This window comes from Ischnura elegans, chromosome X, assembly GCF_921293095.1.
Source record: "Ischnura elegans chromosome X, ioIscEleg1.1, whole genome shotgun sequence".
In the NCBI taxonomy this organism is placed as follows: domain Eukaryota; kingdom Metazoa; phylum Arthropoda; class Insecta; order Odonata; family Coenagrionidae; genus Ischnura; species Ischnura elegans.
In genome coordinates, this window is record NC_060259.1 from 31,465,874 (window position 1) to 31,487,079 (window position 21,206).

General features: G+C 38.6%; 1 protein-coding gene across 1 annotated transcript in view; it reads left to right on the forward strand.

Moving 5' to 3' along the window:
* Positions 1-21,206, forward strand: part of LOC124170800 (MOXD1 homolog 2-like) — a 969,195-nt gene that overhangs the window by 775,332 nt on the left and 172,657 nt on the right. Inside the window, exon 4 of the mRNA XM_046549766.1 lies at positions 16,267-16,446. Coding sequence (XP_046405722.1) covers positions 16,267-16,446 — 180 coding nt within the window. The remainder of the gene's footprint in view (positions 1-16,266; positions 16,447-21,206) is intronic.

Here is a 21,206-nt window from a genome sequence, read left to right on the forward strand (position 1 = left end):
TAAAATATATTCTTGTGGCAAAAGGTTCGGCAGACACGCACTCTCCCACAAACTACGTTGCAGCTCGAGCGGATATCAAGGCTGTTATTTTCCCTTCAAAACCCCCCTCCCCTCCCCCTGTCGCGTCTCCGATCGGATGCTCGCTTGACAATCCTAATTTCCCCATAGATCGGACGGGACCCCGTCTTACCTTTCCTTTGGCAGGAGGGAAATGTCTTACCTGCTTGATGTTCTCCTCATCTGGGAGTGCGGAAAATGTACTCCAGTACAAGTACTGTAGTACTCAGGCCGTCGTCAAGCTCCCACGCACCCGTATGGGTTTATTTATTTGTTAAAAGGTGCAGTGCAAATAGGGCAAGTAATTAACGGCTGACATGTAAAGTCTGTACCATGATTATTGGGTAAAAAAGAAATAATATGAAAAATACACCCAATACCCAGACTTTATCCAGCAGAGACAATGCCCAATACAGAAAATAGACAGAATATACTCAGCGAGAAGCGCAAGTCCACAAAAAATAATAAGTATACCGCAGTAGAAATTAAAAAGGAAAACCAGTCTCACGAGACAAGCACTGTAATGAGAGGCTATCCATACTTTCAATCTGCGACAGCATTAAGTCTTTTGAGCTCCTTCGTAAACCTATTTGCTGTTTTTGGGCAAGGATTTAAGAGTTCTTTTGGTAGTGAGTGTCATTCCCAAATACCCCAACTAGTAACTGAAAATTAATTTGTATTGTTTTTTGCTGCCATAGTCTAATTTTGTGGAAATGATCGCTTTTGCCCATAAAGTGGGCGCTTTCTATTCTCTCCTCCAATTCTTCCCGCGTACAGTGTTTTGTGTAAGCCTAATAAATACCGCATAGCCTATTGGTACACCTTCACTCTCTAATGACTTCCAACCTGGGATTTGCAGCATTTTTTAAGTACTCCTACCACTATGAAATGTCCAGAATACGTATTTTGCATCCTTCCTTTGAACTTTATCCAACTTTTCTATCTGGCCTTTTTTTCCATACACTTGTCTCATATTGTTTCTCTTCGTGGAAAGTGTGCTTTGCTCAAGTGCACCCTTGATCACGTTTAGCGTGCACATATCGAATTCCATGCTAAGTAAATATCACCTCCAAGTTAAGCAGGCTAATGCCTTTCTCACCCGTTGGTGTTAGCGTGGCAGTGATTGAATCATCTATGGTATTATTTTCGGTGAAGATACTCATTCATTCTGGGTATTCCATTAATCAAATGCGTATTCATATAACGTGGATCTTACATAGTTACAACCTGTTACAGGTTTAGCGTGTAGATATTGAATATTATGCTAAATAAATATTAGCTCTACGTCAAAAAGCCTTAAGCCTTTCAGTCCAGTTAACATTTGCTGTGCAGTGATAGATTCACCCACCAAATATTCTCCATTAAAACCATATTTAAAAAATCAGCTTCTAAATATTTTTTAAATTATTGATAACAAAAGCTCGTAGGCCTACTTTTACTAACGTAAGAATGCGGATGATTAGGCCGATTGGGTGACTTCATTAAGAGAGTAATGTTTTTTGGGTCCATACACAACTGATTTCAATGATACAGAGCAATATCTCGTAACGTACTCATTAAGTTTCATACTAAGCAAGCTATTCGTGAAATACATAAATATATAGATTGGCGGGAAAATTAAGGTTTTCTGTAAATAGAAACTCCTGTGAAATACATTATAAATATGAGGTGTAATTCTTTCATGGTATTGTGTACTTCAAGCGCAGTACCTGGTTGCCATCTACTTGCATACTTTGGGATATAAAATTTCTTTTAGTTTTCGTATTTTTTGCGAGTTAAAGGGAATACTCTCCTGCGTTTAAACATTTGGAGGCAGGGAAATTCATTCTTCATTCAAAAAATTCTTCATGTTACATCGTGTTTCTCCTTTCATCTTTCCCTGCTAATCGTCTGTCTCTTAGGGAACGTTCTTTACTTAATGGCTGCATGTTATCACATAGGCTGCTACCCACGTTTCTTCATTCTACTCGATCTTCCTGCCTGTTAGAGGAAATAATGAGAGACTATACACAATTTTCTAAGTCGAAATACCTCCGTACAACCCTACCACTCAAAATCCTCAAATCTCTCCATCTTTTTGAATTACTTCTCGCCGGGTCGCAACGTTTTACTTGTCCTCTTGCTGTGCGCCAACCCTCCCGTAGATTGTCCAGGATATCAGCGTTTAATTTTTTGAGAATTTTTTCCGAATTTTGGGAAGGAATATCTTTAATAGAAGCCGTTTTGAAGTAAATTATTGCGGTTTGCGCCGAGAGATTTTAAAACTTAATGCTATAGATTGTCTAATGTACATATGTAAGAATTTAATTCCGTCTTGAAACGTTGACGAATCCAGAACTCGAGTCCATGTCACTCTTATTTTAGCCGGTACTCTTTTTGAAAATAATTGTCTGCATTTGTGTTTCCTACATAAAACGAAATGTTTACAACATTGGTTATTACTTTAAGTCTTGTGCTCCGGTGTACCGCTTGCTTAGTTTCTTTGAATTAAATGTTGTATTGCTAAGAAAATATTGACCATGCGAAATGGGTGCTACTTATTTTAATTTTAAGTAAGGAGTGATTCATGGACTACAGTGAGAATGATGTGGGATATAGTATGATTTAGGGGAAGAATTATCTAGATTAGTATTTTCTTCCATCGAATCCTTACCTTACTCTCCTAACATCTTCAATCTTATGGGGCGGACGAAAAAGGAAGAAAATAATGTAGAAAGAACACATGAAAACTCCTGTTGAAACTCCTGGCCTTGCTTCTTCATATTTTGTCTTCAGTTAGCCTGATTATAGTCAACAGTTCTAATTTTCTGAGCGATTTTATCTATCGCCATTTTTACCTTAGTGGGAGACGGAGCTAACTCTGTATCACGTTTGAATTTCCGTCATTGTTTGTTTATGATAGGACCCAGGGATTTTTGGTTGCGTGATTTCTTTTCACCGCTCTGTGATAAGCGTTAAAGCCGGTCTTCCATAGCTAGGCAGCCAGGTGAAGGTCTTTAAGACGTTTCGCATCCAGGTGATAACAGCTTAAGTGACTTAATGACTCTCCACCCTGTTTTCGTGAAGTATTCTTTCGTCCGGTGAGCCACACTGTGTGAAATTTCGTGTATGCCTGGGATGCGTCTAAATAAAACGTAATATTTCTCGTACATGAGTTCACTCGCACCCCGTCGGGATGTTGAGTTATTTAAGCCATTATCAGTTCCTTTTTTTCGTCCTTCACTTTTGCCTACGGGTAGTCCCTCCATAAAATGATGACGATGGATAGCATTCGCTATATACAGCAGTAACCTGTGAACTCGAAGTTTGTTTTTTGAAAGCCTCAGGGGTAAAAAAAATTCATATTAAAAAACACTCAAAATTTCAACGCCTGTGTATGGGAAGATTTTTCTCTGTTGCTCTCCTAATAGCGTAGGAAAAGCGGAGATATAATTTATAGTAAAACAGTTTACGTCTTTGTTATACTCATGTAGTCATTTTTCATCTTTATAGTACTCATTAATTTAATAGAGGTTTAAATTGTGGAATTGCTAGGCCAGTGTCTGTGATTTTAAATTAAAGTTCATATATTCAGGGAATACAAATTTATTTAACTCAGCCTTATATAACTGTTACGTAGCACTTTAAATTAGACGGCTTTGGTCGTTAGATTTAATCCAATGTTTTGCTCAAGTAACTATTTCAGTTTCAATTGCTTGCGAAAGTATCAATAATTACGGCTTCTGGTTTATGTTTCTTGAATGACCCTGCTTCGTTTAACTCATCAGTGATGATACCCATTTCATAAAGTGCATAATGTCCTTTGCTCTGTTTGGAAAAGTTCATAAAATGGCCATAGAATTTTTCCTATTCAAATTTTCTGTAATGATAAACAATTTAATCATTTCAATATGAAATATATTAGTGACCATATGTATTTATTGATGTCCTGACCATATTTATTTTTTAATGGAGCTCTTTAAGTGTTAAATTTACATATCGCACTGTTATAATGGGATATTGGGTAAAATTATATGTCAGACCTAATAAAATTAAAATGAAGTTGCGGACATTTTAAAGTAATTCTCCTGCTGATGAGACGGAGAGTATAGTGCCATAATTTTGGAATCGATACTACTGAATTTAAAGCCACTTTGAGAGAAAGGGATAGTTAAACTATACTTACCTCGCTGCATCTGGGCGAGTAGGGTCAAGAATGGTTTATCTCAAAGGGCGCTGTTGAAAAACCTGAGCGAACCCCACTAAGCTATTCCCCTCCAGTCGAAGCATCTTCGCCGGCCATCATTCGTTCCTCTCCCCCTCCCATTAACCCCATTCGTACCCACTCCCCCTCCGCATTCAAACCATGCAGCTCCCCCACTCTTACTTCCACTCTCGAGCCCTTTCCATCCAACTACGCTCGCCAATGCTTTCACTCCCCTCCATACACCCTTCCTTCCTTCCTTTCCTCCTCCGCCCGGAATATTTTAAATTATTCTTAATTAGGGTGCGCGTCGGAGGCGGTGCTCATTCGCCGCATATCTCGCGATATTATGTGGACCCCCCGTTCCTCCGCCTTCACGGGGAATGTCTCAATCCATTATTCGCTCAACCGGTGCCATTTGCATATAAGTTGCCCACGCATTTTTCAACCTTTACTCTGAAGATTATTTTCTTCGGGCAAACTTAATGCAAAAATTACAAGAAGCATGAAACTGGAAATTTCTCATGTTTTAGTCCACGGGGAAATGTAAAGCAATGCGCTGTACAAAATGATTCCACTCGGGAGAGTTCTTATGATTTCTTCGTTTTTTATCCCCAGACATTTGTGTAAGTTATCTTAAACCTGAAGATGATTTTCGAGAGTTTTATGCTCATTTGCATTCCTGATGGTTTTAATGCTATCCCTCCGTAGGATGGGAAAGGTGGGATCTTCTAAAATTTGACAAAAGTTTTCTTTCTTCTTAAAAACACTCATTTGTAAATTATCGGTAAACACTTCATTGCGCACTAATCTGACACATCTAAGTTTTTGCCTACTCCCAATTAATTTCTTGCCACTCTGAAAATTGGGAAAAGGGGTCTACTGTTAAACATTCAAAACATGCCGCTTGTTTATGTGAATTCACCTTTTTATTTAGAGACCTTGGCTTGATATCTATTTTAATTCATATCCGTTAGTGTTCATAGGTTATTTGCTTATGTAAAAAAATAGGAATTTCATAGGAAATTAGCTAGATTTTAAGCAAGGGTGATAGATTCATTACCTTTTAATTGTATTTATCAACCCAACTTTTAAGAATGCCGTTATTTTCCTCAAGCCTGCATAGTATAATAATAAACTGGTCCCTCTGAAAGCTAATTAAGCTCTGCTTTTCCTACCGATTAAATTCACTGGTAATCTTTGCATCCCATTGGAAAAAATACTTAAAGGGTATGCGAATATGGATTTGCTCCATATGGCTCTATAACGCACATATTTACACGATTGAATCGTAACGTGTGAAACTTCTTACCCCGTAAAAGAATAATATAAAATGTCCATAAAAATGCTTTAGCCCTGCTATAATAGCAAATAACTTTAACACAATCCCCTATGGTTTCTCAGCTTCTCTACTTCGTCCAAAACTTCTCGTATTCTTTCATATTTGCTTAGAAGTTACTCGTAATACTGTCGACTGAATGATTTAGCTACGCAGTCCTCTTACCATGAGTAAAGAGGACTATTCATTTATCTTAGCTTCGTGACACATTTATAGATATGAATATTTCGACTGTGTATTGAACCCGAGTAATGTTCTGGAATAACGTTCTTAAAGGATATTTTCCTTCTCAAACTTTTGCAATTGCACGATAAATAGGTTCCACTTAAGGAAATTTTTATTGACACCATATATGGTAGTAATTGCACAATATATAAGTTAAGGTTAAAGAAATTCGTGAATTAACCACGTACATGCCAGTATTGTGTGAGGTGAGGCTAGTATGAGTCTCCTTGTTCTCGCGTCCATATTCCACCGACTTCGTTCCCATCATTGGCTACCGCGTCCACTTCATATTTACACAATTTCTGGGTAATTTGCCATGCATCCGCTACTTTTTACCCTTCCTCCTAGCTCAATTATGCCCGCGAAGCTTGTCGTGGAGATTGGCAATTCGATACCCTGTTTGTCCTTTCTCTTTCCTTATATCATGCCTCCTCCTCCCTGCGAGGTGCAAGAGGCTTGAAGGCGAACTGAAATAAACAAGCCTTGTGTACAAGCCGTAACTACCGTTTCACGAAGTTTGCGGGGGAAACGCGTTGCCGGTGTTTGTTTTTGCTCGGGTCGGCGGAATATCTGGAGCAGCCTTTACCTCGCCCTCGATGGAATTTCCTTCATACCCTTTCCCCTTCGTTCACTCCCTCTCCATTCTGATATTCCTCTCTCTGCACACTTTTTCCCGGTCTTTCCACATCTTTGAGCGCGATCGTTAAGTCTCCCTCTTAAGCTGAAGCCGCGCTTGATTCAACCTTAAACGGTAATAACATTAAAAGGGATGATGCTATGGTTATTTCGGTCGGAGGACTTCCTTTGCATATCCCTCGCCGTCATTCTGTGAGTTGACCGTAATGCGTGGCTTTTTAGGAGCGGTTATTCACCTGTTATGTGTTTTTTTTCCTTAATTCGAGTATTTTATGCCTTAGAAAATAGCGTTGACTTCTATGCTTATGCAATCCTTTTATTTATCGTGTAAGTTTTGCTTTTTAAATAGGATTTCAGTGTCTGCTTAGAGCCTGAATATTATTTTACTTGTAGCGTGATTTTATGCCGTTAGAATCCACGCCCATGTATTTTATGTGACGTATGGATATTCAACGACGGATTTTCTTATCCATTTGCGAAACGTATGTTCAAGGTCATAGTGTCATTCCTTGGTATAGACATACGCACAACATTTTGTACACTTAATTAATTGGTAAACTAAATTAATTATGTGTTTCCACGAGTGCCGAGTGTATTTGAAAAGAGTTTCCATACTGAATGTTTTAAGGATGTCTGGCTCTTTGCCATGGCATGTCATCACGTGCAATAATGCGTTAAAACTCCTATTCTCTTGGAAAATGGTGTTGCGAAAATTTCCTCATGGCGAAGGGGTTCGGAGGATGTGATGCCGTGTAGGGTTGAGGACTCAGTTGAGCGGGTGTAGTGTTGTCTCATTACTTCTTAGACAGGGCAAAGGCTAACTTCGTAAACGATTCCATCGTTGAGGCAGCGCCTCTCCAGCCAATGCAGTGCGGATAGGGTGTTAAGCTTTATCAAACAAACGCTTTTGATGCATTTATATTAAAATGATGCTAAATATGGAACAAAATGTGAATGAGTCTTACGAAAATATTTTTTTTTGCATTCTATATATTTGAAATATTTCAGCTTTAATACCACGCGTGTGAACTGTCAGTGATTGCCAGTGATTTACATTCGGTATAAAATTCCTGGATGAGATGTCATTCCATTAGGAGCTCTGCTTTAAGGTACAGATCCTATAGATGATTCTGATGCTGGTAAATAAAAAAAGAAGGATGAAATTACTACATCCATGTTTATTTATAATTATTGAGGTACTTAGGACCAAGTCTGAAAAAATTATTAACTCCGCTGATATTTACTGATTATGTTTTTCGTGTTATTTTATTGAGGTTCACTGCTTTTCATCCGTCTTTTGTACTCTGAATTTATTCGGTAAGATGGGGGAATACCGTGCCACACTTGGTTCGACCCTCACCGTTCCAATTCCTACCATCCTCCGGTGACGAATCTTCCTTGTCTTTGGGGCATCTTCGCCTTGGAACTGTCATTTATATTCTCGGAGACTCAAAAGAAGGCGTGGGATCTATTGGCAGACGTGGTGTTGATTGATCTGTTGGCGCAGGAGAGGTTTGCCGCCACCCAATAAGGCTACAGTCCCGCTTATATATTCTACCTTCCCCGCTCGCACCGCACTTATCGTTCTGTCGCGCTGTAGATTTGGGTGTCACGGTAGGAAGGATGGTGTCTGTGGACAAATTGATCGATGGTCTCCGATTTCCATGATGGGCTTTGAAGAATCTAATCCCGAATCGATTGTAGTCGGCTACCATCGATTGTGATGGGCCATCCATAGTTCAGCAGAGAGGTTTACGCGATATTCACTGCGTTTGTTTATATTCGTAGGCGACTGTTTTGGCGGAATCGTAGCTGGCTTCTTCAAGCCACTGAAGTGCAGAGAGGTGTCGGCCGTCCTTTATGCACATTCGTCAAATGCAGAAGTATTCTCATAATATTCTTTTGGCCTTCTCCGTCTGGATGTAGTGCAAGACGAAGACACAGTTTGCCAGGTCCATAGTTACCGATTTTCGGTGATAGTCTTTGTGCATCTATTATCGATGACCTTCACTTGCTGTTAGCACTATGTTATCAATGGTCTAGGCTTGTGGCTTTCTGTAGCTGCAAACTACTGCTCTACACTCTGGGATCGTAGAATGCCATTTCATTTCTATTTTTTGCTTTATATTTTTGATTTCGAGTAATTTATAGTCGCGCACAGTTTATTTGGGCGATGCCTCATACTCAATGGCCATCGAAAAACAAGCTAGAGAATGAGAAGAGGTGACTGTGCAGTTGGCGACTGAAGTGGGTATACAACTGCTGCTAGTCAAAAGTACAGTTGACTTCTTTAACCGAGAGAACCGAAAATAGAAAGTGATTTGAATTTTATCGGTGCACGTCTATAGTTAATTAAGGGCAGTGCAATTGCGATTCCCAATTTTGTTTTCAATGATAGATATCTATTACTTTATGAGGCGAAGAATTTAAAATTTATTACCCACTTTCCCCATCGACAGTTGAATTCCTTCCTAAAATATACAACGTTGGGTAAATCTTGTTTTTGGAAGTAGTTTTAGATTTTACAAGTTTTCATCGATACGAGGGTCATTTGATTTATTGATAAAAAACAATAAAATTGGTTGCGAGTATGTAAGACATATATTGAAAGTTTTGAAGCAGTGTCACACCAAATGATTTTTGGAGAAACCAAAATTTTCCTAATTTTAAAAATATTTATGCATCACTTTTTCTGAACGAAACAATTAAATTATCATGCTCCTTGAAGAACGGGACTAGGATTCATGTGTTATAAACGAATGTCTCCTAGTGTATAAAACATAATGTCCCATCTGTCGGACTGTTCTGTCCTTCATGTTTTTTCTTCACTGTATCAGTGAAGACATCCAGATTTCCCAAATTCTCTGCCTGTGCTGAGATTTGAACTAGGGTCATAATAATATTTAAACGAAGATTTTACCATATACCACCGAAAACATAATTCAAATCCAAGTTACCTATAAAAGAAACATCTCTTGAAGGATGTACAATCGTCTCTAATTCTAGTTATGACCCATTATTGTTGTCGTAGAAGACATTATTGCTGTCGCAGCTGTAAAATGCGTAAAATATTCACGAATGATCAATCTCCTGAGTATATTCCGAATATCTTTTTCGCGGGTTTCCAGCAGGGTAGATAAGCTACGGTTTCCTCCGTATCAAGATCCGATATGTTCCCCTTCGATAGGGAATTGATATGATGGATATCGCCATAAGGGATCTGATCGAAGATACGAGGACTGTATTGGAACTCATGATTTTGGACACGATGTGATCACTCACTCAGATGGAAGGCTAAGAAAACTTCATACTATTTGGCATTGCTCGAGATTTTTTTTTTCTTGACGCTTTTTTCATCCTATACTCTTAATAGGCGATCTTAGAAATTTCTAATAATATTGATGGGTGTGATGATACATCCAAAATATAATTTTGATATACTATTAGGTACTTAAGCTCTCTACCACGTTAAACTTCAATATTTATGATATTTTATGTGTATATCCCTGTTAATTGTAAATAAAATCGATCGCATTATGTAAATTATGTAGCTATAGTCTTTCAAAGTAAAAACTGTTTCTGAGTGACTATCGAGAACATTTGCAATTTATGATGACATCGAGATATTTTTATGTTTTTACTAATTCGTTTTGCATTTAACTTAGCCTGTTTGAAAGGATTGTTAACAAAAAAATGTTTTTCGTGCATTATTAAAAAAGTTATTTCGGCACAAATTAAGATTTCATTCAAGGTCTAACTACATTTGAGGTGTTTTCTCTTGGGAAATATAGTGGGCCGTTTTCCTGGGAAGAGAAGTCAATTATGTCATGTAGTTGCGGAAGGAAATGCGATTTTTCCAATTAGAAAGTATTTTGTTTATAATCTGCAATCTCAATCCTCAAAGCGTTGTTAACTAAGCCAAATGCTATTGTGTGTCCGCAGAAAGCATCGTAGTCGTCCATCCTTGAAATCCTTGAATTATCTGTGCTTGGTTCTTTATCTCTATCAAAAATGAATATTACCACCGCCAAATCACTTACGTCTAGGTCGTTAATGTTAAGTTTTATCTTGTTTTCTCCGTCCCCGCAAATATATAATTACACGGCTTATAATCAACTGTGGGATCCCGCTTTGCCCTCAATGTGAATAGTAATAGTTGGAATCGACGCCTAAGATCTCTTAATTAATGATATCTCTTTTGTTTCTCCAAGTTTTAATTGGATCTACTGGGTGAAATTCGGGCCGTAATCTACGTAATGAATCCTAAGTCTTTTGAAGTTGAGTTTTAAGCGGAAATTACGAAATCGATGGTTTTGATGAGTTCATAAGTGCTGCAGTCGTGCAGAGCTTTCAGTTATTTCGTTAGCATGTTGATGTATAATAGAATCAAGTTTGACCGAGGGAAGATATGGTTGTGGGGCGAAAGGTATTATTTTCTGACTGATTATTCTCTTTAATTTAGCGTCCTTTGTATTTTTTAAAGCAAAATGTACAAGGTTTCTGATGTATTTTAGTAAAAGAAATTGTAAATTTGAAATGAATTTAATTTATGAAGAGTAATTATGCCGTCTCAATAAGGAAATATGAATGGATTAGAGAGCAGAAATTGGGAGAACAATAGAATTAACAAAATCTTTGACCTCAATCTCCATTTCTCATCCCATTTCCTTAATTGAAGCATCAGTTGTACGGCGAGAAGTATATAAGATCGTTCCATGAAAACCAAAAGCAGGAAATATTCTTTGTAACCTGCTGGAGGAAATGTCGGTTAGAAATGGATTATGACTTTGAAGAACTGCTTATTTTGGTTAGAAACGTGATTATTTACCAATTATGGAATGCAATGTCTGACTGATTAACGTTACTACTTCAGAGAGAATCATTGTATCAACCTATATAATGCAGATAAGTCGTACATACCTGAAATTTCCCTATCCAAGCTTTGTTTTCCATAAGTCGTTTACTTCCGAGTAGAACCAGATATATGACGGCCATCCCAATTATAGGTTATCAAATTTTGATGTGTAAATACCCATTGCCTTTTAGATTAAAATATTCATCCCCCGGTGTTCATTTGCCTCTTGTCACCCAATCACTGAGTAATACTTGACCCACAACTTTTTCACCGTAAAACCTTTACAAGATGTAAAAAAGATAAAAACATTCGCACGATTGAAGTTTAAATTATGGATTCGCCAAAGATCGAAAGATGATTTATTCATTTATTTATTTCCATGCCACTGAAAACAGCTTTAGACGGCCTTTTACATCGGGTTGCCATATGTCATCAATTTAAAGTGCACAAACGACTCTGCCTGGATAGGAGTAACTTGTCCAGGCGGGACTCGAACCCACGACCTCCTGTTTGGCAGGCGAGGACTTTGCCTCGCTGCCACCATGGTATTATTGATGCATGAAAATTCTAGTTATGGGATATGTTTAATACGTTTGTGGTTTGTAAATGTTTAATTTAGAATAAACTGAAACGGAATACTCCTAAGTTACGAAGAAAAATTTCCAATCTTAACCCATTAATATTTACTTCAGAAAAACGCATAAAACGGTGATGAACCGTTTCATAGGCGCGACGTGTGCCTTTGCCTTGACATTTCCTGCTGTATGTCACGCCTCGTGCTAAATTTTCACCCGAAGCGAATAGTGCAAAAGTGTGTCCGTTGATTATCGGACCTCGATACGTGATAGCTTCAAATGATCAACGCCTGACTTGATCGATGCGGAGCAAGTATTGCCTTTCTCTCAATGCATTGTCATATTTCACGGCCCATCGTTCGATTCTCACGTCGTTTCTTATGGCGATGGCATTCACCGACGCCGCTACCCAGAGATGGGTGTAGTGCTCCCGTCAAAGTAACTGAGTTACGCGCAATGATTAAAATTCAAATCATTTTTACTTTGTTTATATTTATACTATGAATTGAGATGCGTGAAAATCGCAAATGCGATATAGATGCGATGTGCGAAAAATTTGCGACATAGATGCGATGACGGGACTTTTATGATATTGTTACGCAAATTTGCCTTTTCGACTGCAAAATTCGTACATATTATGCCGAGCGCAGTTTAAATGCTCCGCCGACACTCACCGCATATGAGCGACTGGCCAACTGCTAGTAGGCATGGACTCTACGTGGCCGCGAACTATAAGTGGGCGCGGTCAAGCTACAACTCCGCCACTATATGTTTTATTCCTTAATTTGTTATTGTTCTACAACATAATTATTTAAAATATTCTGTATTTTGTCATACAACTGTGTTTCACTACATTTTATCGTCATTTACCACATTATGAAAATAAAAAATAGACGCTACAAAATGCGATAAACTGTTATTGAAAGTGCAATAGAATAAAAATGAAAATTCAATTTTCACGTGTCTCTAATTATGACCACAATTGTTGTAGTAATTTAAATAGGAGTGTATGGACTATTCGCGTATTCATCCGGTAGTATCCCCTCTCATCGTGGTCTTCCCTTTTCACTTCCAGGAAGGCCAAACCCCTTTCGCTGTTTCTATAGATTCTGATCCATACCTCCCCCTCCTGCTTAGAAGTATTCCCTCTAGTACGGATGTAAAAATCCCTTCCTCGCTTGGTACTCGTTCCATTCTAGCCCTCTGTCTCCTCCTTACTCTTTACTATTCTAGAAGATTCTCTTCCGTCAAATTAAAAAAGAAATAAAATGAATATTTTTAACAAATTCATTGCTTTCTGAAATTCATCGTAACTTCTTCCGCCCAACTGTATCATTTTTCCTGAGTGAAAGCGTCATCTGAAGACGTTATGTTGTGAAAAATAAATAAATTTTTCTTTCCCCAGAAATATAGCTCAAGTGCAATTACCGCTAATTATGCACCCAGTGATAGTTAATGGTAGTAGTAATAAATAATCGTACGATAGTCTAAATGACATCTAAAATTACCATGTAGAGTTTATTTTCATATAAGGCTCTTTGGATTGCCGCAAAACGTTAAAACGCGAGAGATTAAGAAACAGGTAACTTAAAGAGAAAATTTAGACTAGTATTATATTACTCTTTGGTGCGACTACCATGAGAAATAACAGATTGGGTAAGGAGTATCGTGATCGCAGGATCCAAGGGCTTTCCCCTTGGATGATTCGGACGAACAATTCTTGAGAAATTCTCCCATCGTAACGTCGGAATCTATTTTGCAGACGATAACCCAGGAGGCAACCCGAGAAAGACTCGCCCGAGAATCGAGTGTCCCTCCTGCGTATTTGTACTCCGAGAATCTACTGTATTCGAGGTGTATACTCTCAAGTTCCATGCTGGTAGGCTTCGTGATGCATGCCTCCGTGTCGGTTGTCTCCTTCTGGGAAAATGATGGTCGCTTGGCATTTTTCGCCATTCCTTCCCGCATCGCTGGGGCAAAAAATGTCACCATCCGTTTTATACGGAGGTTGATCCTTTTAGTGTGAGGAAGGCGTCGGATCGGTACCTATGTATAAGAGCATTTCCAAACCTTCGTGTTATTTTTTCTCCCGGAAAAGGGGAAAATCCCCTCACTACCAGACAGATATTTTCCATTCAGGGTTCTTGTTTTCGCATTTTCCTTAAACTCTGGTTGTCAGAGATGAGGATTTACATCAGACTTTCAATTATTTGCGTCTTTATTCAAATTTCAGATACTATTGGTTATTTATATACTGAATGATCAGTACCATGGAAGTAATGAACGACTAATTCTTTTTTGATTCCAATAATCTTTCGCTTGACCCTGTCAAGCAAGTGTCAGCATTAGTGAGAATTAAATTACCAAAATGAGCATGTGTTATGATCGTGATCCATTTAAAATGTTTGCAAAATGTGGCATTATATACATGGAGCATTCACGATGCTCAAATCTACTTTTGGCATCACAACCGTTTGCGAAAGTGAAAGTAAGTGTCATGAATATTGGTCAATCATTATAGTTCATATGGATATTAACCTAATGTAATGTAATATACACTTAAGAAGCTTATTTCGAGCGCTCTATAATTGTAGCATAACTAGGTTATTCTAGCGTTAGTAATGATATTCAATCTAGATGCATAGATCAATAAAAAATCACCCTCATTCCAGTCAATTTATCGTTTGATTTTGCCGTAAATTTTGAGCACTCGAGCAGGAAGGATGCTCATAAAGTGAGTTGGGTTTTACTGATACTTTGTGTAATTGCAGCACAAATATAGATGAATTTCAGTCTCGCATTTACATAGTATATATAATTTCTAGTATCCAATAATTCCATTTTGGTGTTTTAAGGTTATTTAGAAGTAGAATGAAGAAGTCGAATCCTTTACGTAACTCAAGGATCTTGTTTCCTTATAGATGTAATGTAAACTTTCGCAATGCATTTCTATCGTTACATCTTTGTAGCCAACATCAATCATTCTTGTATTAGCAATGATGACATGCATTTTGAGAACTCCTTGTTATTTTATCCTGAGCGAAAGGCCTCCCATCCACCCCAGCCAGTTCTTTCCCAATAGAGATTCTTGTTTTTCGCGTGTTCCTCAAACCCTGATCGCAGTCGGGGAGGAAACATTCTCTTCCCAAAACTTCCTTCCCCGAAGTGTTGTTGGTGCCTTTCCGCGATCTTCAGCCCAGATGGAAAAAGGAAGAAAAAAGTTGCGTCGCACGCTCCGCCTCCTTTTATCCCTTTGCCATCCCGCCGGACTCCCTCTTATCAGAGCTCTGCACTTCCGCCGAGTTCGGAGACGTATGTTGAATTTCGCGACGGGGAAATTTGAATATTTCCCGATTTCCTCCGCAAGCTATTCTTTGCCACAGGGTAGACCCGGAAGTGCTTTGTGAGCCTTTCGCTCAAGTGGAGTATTTTCATCGATTAGGGTGAATGAAACTTGAAAATGAAAAGATTTAAGTTAAAAACTCAGGCAGTGAAGATAAAGCTTAAGTCATGAAATTTCGTACCGGTTTTTATCACCAAAATTTAGATAATCTACTGCTGAGAATTTCCAAGGGGTGGTGTTTTTTCAGTGCTCCTAATGAGCTATAGTGTTTATGCTTCAATTGAACTATGTCTACATCCACATATATTTATTACCCCGCAAGCCGTCTCAATGGACGTATGGCCGGGGTTGTAAAAACACAAGCCGTTAACATATAAAATGGAAATGATCTAACTAAATAACGCCTATCATTTATTATAGTCATTTATCGTTCGGGTAAATGAATTCCCATATATATCCGTTCGGCAAAATATCTCTTTCAATTTATCGCTTCCGTTTGACCTGGAAATATAGTGGAGTCTAATATGGCGTTCTCCGTGTATCTTGTAAATATATCCATTCTCTACTGCTCATGCAATCTAAGCCTATTTAACGCATAAAGTGCTGATTGCTATATTTAAATTAAATTTCAGTATAGCCTAAAAATATCATACTAAAGTTTTATGCTTTAATATCGCGGCTTATTTTGAAAGGATAATCGATATCTTCGTAGCTATTTCCGATAATTTTTGCGTCGTTGCTAACCGTATTCATTCTAGTGTTAACAGTAATGAGTCTGTTTATCAGGATCATTGATGGTTTACCTAGCTTAATGGAATTCTATCACATTAATGAGTTAATCATTTGTTTTAAACTCCAATCTTTTTGGCCTATGATTCGGATGTTATTCAGTCCTACAACTCTTTGACGTCAAAAATGGCTGTTAAACAGTTGAAATCTGGGTAGGTAGGAATAAAAGTTGTTGGAGAATTAGAAGTTGTATTCGTTCCAAACTTTGCCTTTATCTAAATCTTTTCATCGCTGAAACTAATTCCATGCTTTTCTCTTTTACAGAATGATACCATGAGGGTGATCTACGCTTACCACGACGAGGACCCAGTGGATGGCTCCAGACTTCTATACCACGGTTCCTCGCGACGCGGCTCCAGGAGCCTTTATCTAGTGGAGAGGGTGAATCAGGAATCCTTGCTTCACACGGAAGGACTGCGCCACTGGGACTTGAGAAATCCCTCGGTAAGTCATATCATCTCTTTTCTTTCCAAATTCATTCGAAATACATCAACGCTTCCGACTAATGCCCCTGTGCCTGGAACATATCGTTCTCGTCACGGACCATTTATCCGTTCTTCTAGGTGTAAGTTTTGACAAATGGAGCAATCAAGCCGCTCAAATGGACTTCTGGTGTTATTATCATTAAGTTGAGGTGAAACTCGGATGTTTGCTGGCGTTAAAATACACACGTCCATTTTAGTATTACGTTTCAAGCCTAACATTGATGAATCCTCTTGAATTCGCTCGCTTAAAGCTCGAAACCGTGAAGTTTTGCTGATTCATTTTGGAAACAGAATGCCTCCGCAATTTATGTTATTCCTACTGTAACCTCACTTGAAATGGAGTGGTGGTTGACGAAATATTTTATCCTTGGCCAATTTAAATGGTTTCAAGTAAAGTATTCCAGGTTCTAATAAACGTTTTGCTGGTAAGTATGTCGTTGGAGTGACAAGAAAAATTGCTCAGGGTGGTCGCCGTTGCATAAACTGTATCCTTCTCGTGTGGTTTGCGTTTTTTTTACTTTTTTATGTGAAACAAGAGTGCTCATTGTCAACCTTTGCGAGTTAAATTAGAAATATTCAGAAGAGATAAGTTTTCAGAGAGTCTCCATGTGAAGCAAGCGTAAATCAGGAATTGTAAATTGCAACGTTGACGAAGTTGAGAGGAAAGAGGCTGCAGTAAAATTGGATGGAACTGCAATACTTTCCCTCGCTTCGTACACTGCGGAGCAATTGCGCGTGATGATGTTGATTCAAGTAGCACTCATGCGGACGATCATGCTCACCATGAACGAATGAAATAATCAAATCTCGTCCCGAGTGTTTTCAACTAACTTCCAGCACTCATTTTCGCAACATCCACTCTTGGAGGCATTATTTATGGAATCGATCCCATGAGAGAGCCGTTGCTTTCGTTTTCTCTGTCGTTGTAGAACAAAGTGGCTGAAGAGTGTTTATAATTCTCGTAGAGACCGGCCATGTAATGTTAATAATTCAACGGTTCCTCGAAAAATCTCCGTGGACAAATTTACTAATAATATCTTTGTGCCAAATAACTCCCTATTAATTCCTCAAAACACTGCTGACCCCATTTCCTGCTTATTCCCTTCAAGAATGAAGCACTTGTTTTGAAGAACTTGAATTCATATAGATACTTAACGAAAAGTTGGGGCACCGTAACTGATGTTAATATCTGGAACGCCTTTATTGTACACTAATGAAAATTATTTTTATGCTAGTCCAGACTTCACGTGAATGGGACCTAGTTGTCATGATAGCATACCAACATCCGGCTAATATCTGTTGGGTGTCTTCTGACCTTACACCGCTCCGTATCTCGTTATTTGAAGCCTAGGCAAGACTCGAAGTTTGGACAGGCATCTTTGAAGTTATTTTCATATTTTCTTTTGCGTAGTACTATTTAAAAATCTCCACTCCACAAAGCTTTTTTGGCCAACTCTAAAAGTCTTAAACTCTTTCTCACTCTTAACGAATAACATTAATTATACGAAACTTTTTGGCAGATAATTTGACTGGGTTTGTGTCATGTTTAGTCTTCCTTGTGCGACTCTAGTCACTCATGTAAAAAGGGAGCGATGGCCAACGGATTTAATGGATTCCTAAATGTGACAGGTTCACTCGGGCTATTGTGGCTATACTTCAAGCGTGGGATGGATTCTAGTGGCGCGCTTGATAGCATATTAGGTGGTGTCACGGAATTTTGAGTACCAATATCTGTATCACCCATCACTACCGCACTATGGCCGCACCTCTAAGCAAGAGAAAAAAAAAGGTTCGAAAATGCGAATCAGAATACGTTTTTTGGCTTTTTATTGTCTGCACCGCTTGATTATACCCCAACCCCTCTCTTTCCTGCTCCAGTCTCTCCTGGATCTTCCAGTCAAGTCGTAATGCCTTACCTTCTCTCCCTCCCCGGTCCGTTTTTGCGCGTCTCGGTCATTAGGGAGTTGTCTAGCTGGGGAAGGGGTGAAAAAATTGAGTGTGTTTCGGTTGGGGGGATGGGGGAGAAGCTCACCTCTTTCGGACCCCACCCCACTTTCTCATCCCCCCCCCCCCCTACGCGTCCCCCACTCCCTCTCCACTTCTCCAGTCCCCCGCGGCGAAAGAACTTAGCGTCTTATGCACCATCCGTGGCTTCTTCCCCCCTCTGCTCAGACAGCGAACCATTATTGCTCGTCCTCTATCTTCGTTTTTTCACCCTTTCTTTCCCTTTAAGAGCTCCCTCTCTCAAACCCGCTCCCCATTACACTTGGTAATTCCGGCCGTGGAGACCGGCCGCGTACGCTGGCATCGCCTCCACGAGTTGAAAGGTCGCCGACAGCGTCCACGCTCCTCCCTTAGCGCTGATACCTCGCCACCGGATTGTTCAATAAAGTACTGAAATAAACACTTGCAGTTTCCACGAGTATAAACTTTTGTTCCGATCTAGGTTTCGGTGTTACTACATCATCTTCAAGGTTCAAAATGGTTTATGATGTATTAATTTTATACATTCTAGTTAACTGTGGTGAGGGACAGAAGGGGAAAGAGGAGGAGGAGGAGATGGAAGAGTATGAAGAAGAAAATGAAGGGAATAGAGATTCATTGTTGTAGCATCGAAACCTAGGACGGAAACAGAGTTTATAATCGTGAGAAATCGCGTGTGTTGTAACTGGTTATAAAAGTATGGAAACATTTCATTCCTCTAGTGTCCTCTGATTTTGATCAGTTGAGCTTTGTATGTAACTTCAACTGACTTGGCCGAGTTACATGCTTCTATAACTGATGATTTTAAGCTTAACTGAACTTATATGAAAAAATAAACTATGTTAGGCACATTGATATTTTTAAAAAGCACGACCCGGGTTTCATGACATACCCTGTTTTCATTCCTTGCCATACCACTCCATATCATATAATTTCATTCCATTCAACACTATATCATTCCATACCATACCGTATCATACCATACCTTTTTATGCCATTTTATGTTTCATTTCATCTGACTATGTAACTATGTTATGAAACCCGAGTCGTGATTTATCAAATTTATTGGTGAACCTAACAAAGTTATTTTTTCATTTTCCATTTCCTACTTCTTGTAGAATAGCCACTTCACCATATCCCAAGCTACTACCTGTTTAGGACGTTTAATTAAAGGAATTCCATTCCTCAATGAACACAATGAGCAATTTTACCAGCACGGTTTACCTCCGGCCGCATACTGCTTTCTCACCCAAGTGATTAAACCCGAGGGTTGATTAAGTTAAATGAGGGTTTAGCTCAACTCGGACCTAAGTAACCGGCGTGTCAAATTCACGTATGTAGTAGGTAATAAGTATGTAGCGCAGTTATTTTCCTTATCCATTGAGAAACTCGCGTTCAAATCCTTATGCTTAACTCTCAAGAAGTATTAAAAACAAAAAAAATACTATGGATTTGAAATCCCTGTATATTAGTCTTTGTTTCATGGCTAGCAACCGCTTTGCAACCATGTTTTACTATCGAGAATTTTTGATATTTTTTTATCAAAACTGGGAAAGTTAATGAGAAAGAAACTTTAGGGAGGAATCCCAACGAACGGGAGATAAAAGTGAGATAAATAAAGCCATCGTCATTGGTTTTCTTCTTGCCAAATCTACATTGGCTTCCGTGAAGACATCATCAGAAACGCATGTATCACATGAAATTGCGTCATCTCTCATATTTTCCCAATCTCTCGCGGTATCCATTGAGGTTTCAAAAACTGTCTTTTTTAGCTGGAAAGTTACTCCCGAGGGAAACAATTGTGTTTTTGTCCTGCACATTTTCTGTTTTATTAAAACGAATGTCCTTTTTACTTAAACTTGGTCCATATTTATCGATTATATTTATGATTTATTTATTATTTATGCATCTTTTCGCGGCACGCCGGTTTTTTGCCTTTTGATCGTCATGTCCTGTGTTTTGTAGCTCTTAAATCCAAGTGAATGTGTGCAGCAACCTTTGTTGTTCTACAATTTCACGAAAGTACGTCATGCTAAAAAATAACTCATATTTCAATGAAACAAATATTTCACTTTTTATTTTCATTAATAGTTAACATAGTTTCTATTTATTCACCAATAAACTATATTTTACCCTTAAAAAGATGTCCAGAGGTTACAATATGAAAATTTGAAGACTTTAACGTTTTAAATGCTCTAGATTTGCTCTATTTTACCTCCATCAACGAGATGAAGAAATACCTTACGAGCGACTGCATAGAATACGCAGGATTAAGAATAAAGCAACGAAAGCAGCCAGCATTCAGAGAGTGAGTAATTTAAACTCAGAGTTAAATGTTGAATAAATGTCTATCGATATATTAATAGTTGACCAATATCATTCTATAACTTCAGCAGTAGCTATAATAATAAATTTCTGAAATTAAAAAAAAATGGAGGATGCAAAATCCTTGCGTGCAACTATATCAAACTCACATAGTAAGTGAGCCAGGTGTTAGAGATTTGCACAAATACTCTTTATCTCCTTTTAGGGCATACTTATCTCTTTTTAGGGCTAGTACGCCATCATTTGTTGCCCTATTGTTTTGAACCCTCCTTTCATTTGGCATCTTAAATATGACACACCACACTGTCGGTTATTTCTGAAGGCCACAATTCCTCATCTCTAGAGCATGGTGAATAAGATATAATACACACCGTCGTAATAATGTGGTTCTCGAAGCAATCAGTAGGTGCC